A 9,437-nucleotide genomic window follows, 5' to 3' on the forward strand; every position below is an offset into this window, starting at 1 on the left:
GAATGTATTGTCTTTAGATCAGAAGGAAAAAATAACTGATGTCACATTTGTTAAAATGACCTCAGCTGGAAGGCTTTATAAAAATTAAGCAGACATGTACGTGCTAATGTGTGAAATATTAAAAAAGAAAGGCATTCCTCACCAATATTATCCTGCTTTTGCTCTGCTGACACCGAGAGCTAATTCTGTGAATGTGTAGATGAGCTATTGTCATGGAAAAGTAATATTTATAGAGTGGGAATAACTGATAGCCATCAGAGTTCTTTAAATATTTATTGAGTGTAACTGGCTGACGAGATTTGTTTGTGGTTTTTTTTTAATGTTAATTTACAATAGTATCTCTGAGATTCAGACATGGTAGCACCAGGCAGGGCATGAGCAGCCATAAATGGCAGGCTATATAAAAACCTGTTAACCTGGTAGCTGGAACCATTCTCATCTCCATGTAAATTGGAAAATGATTTGTTGCTAACACATGATATTACTGAAGTAATTAGTGTGAGCCTTCAAGGCCAGGTAAAATGATGATACTCTATAAATACAAAGGCATTAATGTTATGAAAGAAGGCAGATTTTAGAATTAATATTTCCTCTTTATAATCATGAACGTGCATTCTATTTTATTTGAAGAAAATTTAATGTATTTTCTGAAGCAATTTTTTTCCACTTTTCTTTAGATACATCTAATTGTTCTGGAATGAGTCTGTCTTTTAGGAATATGTTATAAAGTACTATGGTAATTGGAGAGTATCATTAACCATATTGTCTGCAGCATGACTGGAACAGTATGATTGAAATGAATTATTTCAGCATCATTGGGCACCCCTTCAGAATCACCCTTTGGCTCGTGTGGGTCTCTGTATGCAGAGATGCTTGCTGCTGGGTGATGGGGGCTGATCTAAATGTTAGTGGCAAAAAAAAATTGTCATCATATGGTGATAACATCTTTCTTAAAATTAAGTTACATGGGCTTTTTAACAGCAGTTTCTTTTCCACTTAGCAGAGTCAGGTAGCAAAGCAGCAGCAGGGACCACCACAGCTGAAGAAGCTGCTAAAATCTTGGCAGAAAAACGACGTTTAGCACGGGAGCAGAGAGAGAGAGAAGACCAGGAGAGAATTCAGAGACAGGAAGAGGAAAGGTAACTGTGGGAGAAGGGGGTGATGCTTCCTGCCGTCGGTGTGGTTGGTGTGGACATTTCAGCTGTACGTTTCCCTAAGCATTGAGTTTGAGATGGGACAAGTTGCTTGTCTGTTGTTAGTCTGTACCTCAGTATGCATGTGGTGCGTGGTCACAGTGCACATCACTGCTTTCTTTTCCAGACAGTCACCCTTGCTAATTCTGTTTCAAATCTAGAATGTGCTTTTTACACTCCTTGCTTTGTTGTCTTGAAATATTCAGCCTCTCTGTACAAAACTTTCCTCTGATGAACTCAGGCAGTGAGTACATGAAATCTTGTTCTACTGGTCCAACATCTGGATCAGAAATGTTGCAGCCAAATAATTCAAAGCAACAAATCAGAATACCCTTGTTTACCAGATAGAAGTTGTTAAAAATTACAGCTTTGTGCTGATTTTATTCCAGATTGGGGATTACCTGTGTGTGCTTTTCTGAACATTACAGTATCAGATTTTGTATGTTTTCTACTCACAGGTATAAAGCTGGCCTAAACTTAAATGCAGTCTGATATTGATGTTTTATCAGAAACATGTCATGGCCATGTTGGATCAGATTGGATGTGTGTGACCGTGTGACACCTCCAGTATACCACTGGAACTAAGGCTGTAAAAGGAAGTTGTTTCTAAAATCTGACTAGATTTGTTAAGACACTGAAAGTTGCATTCCTATGAGGGATGCAGCGACTGTTATTAAGGTGTTGTCTCATAATACATGTCTCAGTGGAACATTCCATTATTGAAACAACTGGTCTTGGACTTGTCTTAATCAGCAAAGAACATCAAGGTGCACATAGTTTCCTCCAAGTGTTTGTGCATTTCCTTGGACTGGTCTGACTGGTGACATCTGTGAATCTACAACAGAAACTGTCCTTATGAAGTCACTCTGTGATTGACTGAAGTAGAAATCCTTGCTTTCCTCGTCTGTCTCGCATGCATGCTTACAAATGCATATTTATATTTTGACAACACTAGAGTCAGAGAAGAAGAAATGGCCAAGAGAGCAGTTGAAGAAAGAGCACAACGGGAAGAGGAGCTCCGCAAGCAGGAGGAAGAAAAGAGACTGGTTTATGAGGAACAACAAAGACAAGCTGAAGAGGAGAGAATCCGCCGAGAACAGGAAGAACAGGAAAAGCTTGCAGAGCTTCAGCACCAGGTTTGCTTTCAGCTGAGATTGGTTGGAGAATGTTGTGAAGTCCTTGCCTTGCCTTAGCCTGTGTGATTTCTGTTAGCTTTTCATAGGTTCAAGTATGGGACAAAAGCACACATTTTGGAGTTGTTTGGGTTTTTTTAGCCATCTGGGATGTTATTTTGCACACACAAATGTATTGTATTAAGACTGTTTTACCAACATACTGCTGTGAGTTACAAGAATATGGTCGGTCTGCCTGGAAAGTCATCTGATGTCCTCTGTTCCCACACGAGTAAAAAGGAAGATCAGGAGTGCTTCCAAGTCTGCTTTTCTAATTGAGAAATAGCCTTCCACAGCTAATACCTTTGTGCCTTTCTATAAAGGCATCTTTCCAAGTGAAACAAACTCTTGCTTTGAAGAAAGTGGACTTTCTTTAAATGAGATTGATTTAGAAAATCAAAGCAGCTTTACAGATGGGAGCTTGTAGTGAGATGGTTTGTGTTTAGAGGGCTGTATCTTATGGATAGCATTGATATGTGTCTAAGCATTTCTTTAAAAGCTTGCTTAAATTTATAACAGTTACGTAGTGTTGACTGTACTTTTATTTTCTTTCCAGTCGTAGTGAAAAAGATTTTCTAGTGAAGAAGGAGCAGAAGATACTCAGCACAGAGTTCCTTTTAACAACAATGCCTGACTGGCAAAATTTTTGAATTAAGCTTGTGACATACAGAACTCAATTGCTGTTCTGCTACTTCGTAAATTGTTCTTCTTAGAAAAACTTCATCATGAAGTTTGAAGCCTAGGCAGCCCAACAGCATCCATTTGCTTCATCCAAAGTGTTTGCATAATGATAATATAGCCACGCATACTGTTTTTCTTTCCAAGTCAGGTTTTGAATGTCATACTAGTATAAATTTCACATTGGTAGCTGTATAGTTGGCATTTAGCTGCAATGTGTGCTCCTATTAAATAGTGATTGTCTGCAGTTCCTGTCTGTGTTACACCAGAATCTCTGTAACTGGTCTGCTTTGAATTCTTGGAGATGAGTTTTTCACTGACTGCTTTTCTTTCTGTTCTCTTTATTTTCAGAGGGAAGAAGCTGAAGCAAAAGCTCAAGAAGAGGCTGAAAGACAGCGGCTGGAAAGAGAGAGAATTATGCAGCAAAATATGCAGGAAAGGCTTGAAAGAAAAAAGGTATGCTGTTTCAAGAGCAGAGAAGTCTCTTACCCTTAGAACAGGGGTTAAGTGTTAGCACTAAAATAAACTGAGCAGGCAGCCTGTCTCAGATTCATTCAAGCAGAAGCAGTAGTAGTTGTTTTAAGTCAGCTGTGACTTGTGAGCTTTAAAAGCAGTGAGTGAAGTAGTATGTGTATGAAATAAGAAAATATATGATCATTGATGAAAATTTAAACCAGAGTGCTAAAATAAAACTCTATCATTGTAAATATTTTCCATTTTTTAACAGAGAATTGAAGAAATAATGAAAAGAACACGAAAATCGGATCAAAACGAATCCAAGGTACTTATTTGCTTAGATTTGTGTAAAGGCCCTTCTGAAGCCTTGTGTAAAGCCTTTGTCTTTGTCTTGTAACCTTTGTTCTTCTGTTACCCTCAAACCAGCTTGCATGTGAAGGTCCAAGTGCTGATGTACCAGAAAAATTTTCAGTAACTTGCATACATCCTTTTGCATTGCTGTTTCAGAAGTCTTTGATGCATTTTTGTTCAACGCATACAGAAACACTGTGATCTGGCATTACCACTTTCTGACCAGGTACAAAAAACACTGGTTAGTAGTGGATTTTATTTTTTTAAACAGTCATCCTTCTCCTACTGTTCAAAATGCCATCCTATTTTGATACCATGTGGCTGAAAACCAATAAATATTTATTGCACACCTTGGAAAGGGAACTCGAGAGTATTTCCTAGGCAGGGGATGGAAGCGAGTCTCCCACATGTTTATGTGCTCTGGCTCAGCAGATCTGCTTGTTGCTGAGTGACCTGAAAAGTCAAGTCAGCTCCAGCAGCCCTCTTAGTTGACTCCCTGTCTCCAGCCATGGTTGCAGGTTGTCTGTCAGCCTTTGGAGCAGTGTGGCCTTACTGCTTGGTGCAGAACAGCCCTGCATGGGAGCCGTGCTTGAACCATTTTTGAAAAGCTTCTTGGTAGTGAGCTGTTGTGAGTGAGTAACACTGTGGGAATTCAGTTGCAGAATGAAGGAAAGTCTGCCTGTGAGGTCATGGAGGGAGAGGATATAGAAGAGGAGGAAGAGCTGGGACTTGAGAAGGCTGATCAACCCGGTAAGGAAATGTGATAAGTCAGATCTAAGTTGCTGTCAGTGTCTCAGTGACATTTCAGGTGTGTTAAAAATGTCAGATCAGTTAGTGGCGTCAGCTGTGATTACCTGGGACACAAGTCCTTGAAGTACCACAGAGTCTTTTTACTTGAGATCCTTCTTCTTAAACCCAATTCCATCCCACAGAAGAAATCCAAAATGATGAAATGTAAAACGATCTGTGTGAGAAAAATACACTCCTCACAAGTGTATTTTTAAAGATGGAAAACAAATACATCGTTATAGGCAGCTTGTCTGTAGATTGATTTCTGCATGGAAACAATGCCTCAGATTTTTGGCAAGGGAGGGTCAATTTGACTCTTGCATTTTATTCATTTAGAATAGCAGCACTGTTCCTGAAGCTGTGTTGTGTTGTTTTTCTTTCCCCAATGCTTTCAGGAAAGCTGAATGGCATTGACTTACCCCAGGAAGTCAAAGGGGAGACAGAGGGTTGTGTACAGACTGCACGGAGCTTGATCTCTACAGAGCCTGAGCAACACACTGTGACAGAGCTGAAGGCCAGTGAAGTATTTATGAATGGCAGTGATTTGAAAAGTGATGAGGGGTCTCTACTTTTTACTGAATTGAAGGATTCCAGGTGAGTCTGCACTGTCGAGCAGTTCTCTGTCACTCAAGAAATCCCTTTCTTTTTTTCCTTTTTTAATTAGTTTTAGTACTGCATTTAGCATTGGGTCAGATTTTGCACCCCACTAGTTTGCTGGTATTTTTCTGTATGTGCTGTGTGACTGCTGTCAGTATACTGGCTCATGGAGAGGCAGTTATGGAGAATTGTCTGCTCAGATGACACATGTTGACATTACTGGCTTTGCCAGCAACACAGCAGTGTTACTTATAAAGAAAGATATTGGCTTGAAGTCTTTTCCCTTCAAGTAACTTTTCATTAACAGAACATTAAACAAGGAGGAGGGGGACAAAAAAAAAAATAACCTGTAGAAAGCTGTGGAACAATCTCAGTGGTGCTGAAACACCAGATAGAACACAAAAGCCTCCTTTTATCAATATTGTTGTTTTCCAAAATTTATCTTCTTAAACATAAAATATTTGCATCTACTGCTGGAAAATTTGTCTTCTGATGCTAGCTCCATTTGCTTATCTAAACACTAATGATTTAGAAATGGCATTGTGAACTCTTTGCAAAGTGATTAAAAAATGAATTCCACTAGTGGTGAATTATGAAGACATTTTCATTATTTTCTCAAAAATGAATGAAAATTCATCACTCTGAGTTTGAATCTCTTTAAAGATGTGCAGTATTCTGAGGATCAGTTCTGTATTTAAAAAGTCTAACTGGAGGGGTAACAAAAGGAGAAATGCATATTACTGAAATAGAATTTTAAGAGTAAGTCTTTAAATCTGCTGGTTCCTACTGTCAGTTCTGGAGCCAGACCTTACCTGAGAAGTCTTAGTGTAGTTAAAAAGCAGTTACATGGTGGCGAGTCATTCCTCTGCACTGGTTCTTGGAAGTGAGATCCCACGTGGCAGCTGCAGGACCTTGTCTAGGATTGCCTTTCAGGATATGCAGTGCTTTGCAAGGTATGCAGACTAATTGGCTGGCCTGTAATGAATCTAGAGGTTAAAAATCCACAAATTGTAATACAAATGATCTGTTTGCTTTTTGTAGCCATCCTGCAAAAGAAATGGTTATCGATGACTCAGCGAAGTTGGGTGTTAATGAAGCTGATCACACAAGTGGACTTATTCAGAATCTTAATGGAAAATCTGATCTGTGGACTTGCGAGGAATTCACTGACATTGGAGTACATTCCAAGTCAACCAAACTGAGTTCAGACAGCATCTCTGCTGGTAACTGTAATCAAAACTTGAATGATGCTGCTACAATACCTTCTAGTCCCAAATTGACTTATGAGGAAGATGGTGCAGTGAATTCATTGACCAAACCTATAGATTCTTCATCAGGTAATTCAAGCTGATTTCCCCATCTATCTCCTCCTCTGGCTAGATAATTAACTTTGCTGTATTTTTACTCTCCTTGCCTTAACTTCAGCTTCTTATTTTCAAGGCACTTTCTCCAGAGTGTAGACTGGAGGGAAAGCTCTTTCTTTAGTGCTTGCAACTTGCATTCTGTCAAAAGAAGCCACCAGTTGATGCCTTGTTAGCGATTTGCTCTATGCAGCACCTAAGGCCTGACACGAAGGCTCTTCCAAAGACAAAGCCAAGCTCCTGTTTAGCTCCTGCATCCCCTGTCAGCACTCAAGCCCATCTGTTGTGTTCTTCTATTCTGATTTCTTCTAAGATGTCTTAAATGGAACGTGTTACTTTTGAAGATACTAACAGTTGAATAGGTGTCTGATGTAACTCTACAGACAAGACCCGGCTACTTTCCCCTTTCCGCTCCTAGGCATGTTCTGTAACTCCTTGATGCTGACCTGCATGGTCTTTAAGAGGTCTCTTCAGGCTCTGGCAAGGTACCTGTCCTCTATACTTACTGTAGAATAGGCTTTTGCTTCACTGAAGGAGAGTAACACCAACTTTAAATTCCACAAACGGTTGTGTTACGTCTTAGGAGGAGTAATAAAGCTACACACATAATAATCAGAATTTTCTGGAAGAAATCAGGCTGCATCTGAAGCCCACGTACTTGAGAACCCAGACCGTGATGCAGCGTAGTGTCAGAGAGGCCTTGGTGTGCTGGTTTTCTTAAGATTAAACTGCTCAGTTGTTGGAGCTAAACCCCATGTGAACGCACTCACAGCAGAAATCTCTGTCCATGAGATAAAGACTGCGTGAACAGATGAAGTAAATGACAGTGGGAAGAAACAAGACTTGGTATCCACAGTTTCTTTCAGTGATGTGTAGCACTTTTTTTTTTTTTTTTTTAATTAAAGTGTAGCACTTTTCTAGACTGAACTGTTTCCTGAGTCTCCTCTGTCACTCTGCGTCTTGTGAGTTGTGGTCTGGTGGACATAGAGACACGCTGAGACTTCCTTTGGGCCTCTGCTGAGTAGTCTGAGACCAGAGTGATTTCATGTGATTCTGCTGATCGCGTTTTCTTATGCTCAAAATCATTCATTTCTTAATGAAGGAAGTGTTGCCTTTTAATTCTGAACTTGAATGTGTTTGGAGATAATGTGCTTTAAGAGTTACATACACAGCTCTGGAAATGAATACTCATATGTTTTATTTTTGAAAGAAAAGCTACTATGCTGATGTTGCACTGTAAGAGGTGGTTCTGCGCTTACCTGCCTGGATGAACAGCACTCTGACAGTGAGGACAGATTTATGTAGAATACACACAGTATGATGGTTACACTTTCTTTTCTTTGCTCTTTGGACAGAACTGTGAACACTTGAGACCTGGAAATAATCTGATTGCACTTCAGTAATCCAGTGCTCTATCAAGTACCGAAGGCCTTGTTTTGAAAAGCTGCTTGTTTACCTTCATCCATCTTCAAGTTTGCAAAAAATAAGTAACACCAGAGAGGGCTGACAAACTTCTAGATTTGCACCTTGAAACATTTCAGGGAGACTATTGTGCTGATGTTCCTTTTCCATTCGTTTAGTTCAGTTGTTAGAGAGGATGTCCTTGTGCAAGTAACGCTCGTTTCCCTTTTACAGACTTTACACTAACCTGTTTGAGTCTTTTTGTTTTCCTATCAGTGTAACGCACAGCAATGTGCCCCTGGGGACTTCCCAGTTAGCTACTGGCTGGATTTTGCATATTCCTAAAATGGCATTTGAAGACTTCCTCAATGTGTGTTAAAGCTGAACACCAGTGACAATGTTCTGGCAAAATGTCTTATTTTCTAACATAAAAATATGGGCGGTTTCAAAATGCAGTGCTGTGTCATCACTAATATGTTTTAATCTATTGGAAAACATCAAAACGTTTTACAGCCTGTGCACTAATTTACTGCAAAACTGTTGAATATCTGGATACGTTTGTCATAGTGCAGTTTAACGTGTCATGCTTTTAAGTGTTTTCCTTTTGAATTATTTATCTACACTCGTGTAAGTATTATTTTATTGTGTACATAACAGTATTAGACCGTTGAAGTCATATTTTGTTCGTGTTAATTACTCCAAGTATTCCTGTTCTAGCTTTATAATAGTGACTGCAAGCTGCATATATATTTTCCTTCCCCTAAAGCCTGCATTAAGTAATCTATTTAACCTGAATCTTGCCTGCTTTTGCAGCATGAAGAGATTAACCAAGCATCTTCCAAAAGCTGCTGCTAGAAGTAATATTGCAGTCTTGCTCTTACGTCTCCTGTAACAGAGATACTGAACAACGAAGCGATTAATTCAAAGAATAGCTGTCTCCAATCCTGCTATAAACACTTGGCTGATACTTCCATTCGGATGAATCATCCCAATGGCAGCTGCATTTTCAGCGGTTGATGAAAATGGTTTTGCTGGAACTAAAAGTGTTCTTTCCCCAACGACTGCAATAGGAAACCCTCAGCCTTCTTCCTGCGTTTGCTGCGCAGCACATGGTAGTACTTTTTAGACTTTAGAGCAGTGCCTTAGGTGAAAAGAAAGATGTATTTTTGTACGATAAGCTGTTTCATTCTGGCAGAGACAATCATCCCAACAGAAGATGCGGATATTTTTTCTGTGCTGATATACTCTTTGTCCAACGGTCTGTTACAGCTCTCTGTAAATATGTGCGCTCTGTTAAATAAACTTTGCAGTTGAACAACGCTTTATTTCTCTAATGCTAAACATTACCTTACTAGGAGGCTCCAGCCCCTTGCCATGCTGACCTGCCTTGAGATGTGCTCTGTGCTGCTCTAACTGCTCCTCCCTGCAGAGTCCAAACC

The 9,437-nt window shown here is 39.7% G+C and overlaps 1 protein-coding gene across 1 annotated transcript in view; it reads left to right on the forward strand.

Moving 5' to 3' along the window:
* The window catches only part of MAP7D3 (MAP7 domain containing 3), a gene marked incomplete at its 3' end in the record, with an annotated part of 33,052 nt that extends 26,465 nt beyond the window's left edge, over positions 1-6,587 (forward strand). The window contains exons 14-20 of the mRNA XM_079541998.1: positions 1,004-1,139; positions 2,149-2,329; positions 3,395-3,499; positions 3,771-3,824; positions 4,507-4,600; positions 5,035-5,233; positions 6,278-6,587. Of these exons, the coding sequence (XP_079398124.1) occupies positions 1,004-1,139; positions 2,149-2,329; positions 3,395-3,499; positions 3,771-3,824; positions 4,507-4,600; positions 5,035-5,233; positions 6,278-6,587 (1,079 nt within the window). The remainder of the gene's footprint in view (positions 1-1,003; positions 1,140-2,148; positions 2,330-3,394; positions 3,500-3,770; positions 3,825-4,506; positions 4,601-5,034; positions 5,234-6,277) is intronic.
* Positions 6,588-9,437: the final 2,850 nt, after the last annotated feature.

The sequence above is a fragment of the Tetrao urogallus genome, assembly GCF_951394365.1.
Source record: "Tetrao urogallus genome assembly, chromosome: 13".
NCBI classification, from domain to species: Eukaryota; Metazoa; Chordata; class Aves; order Galliformes; family Phasianidae; genus Tetrao; species Tetrao urogallus.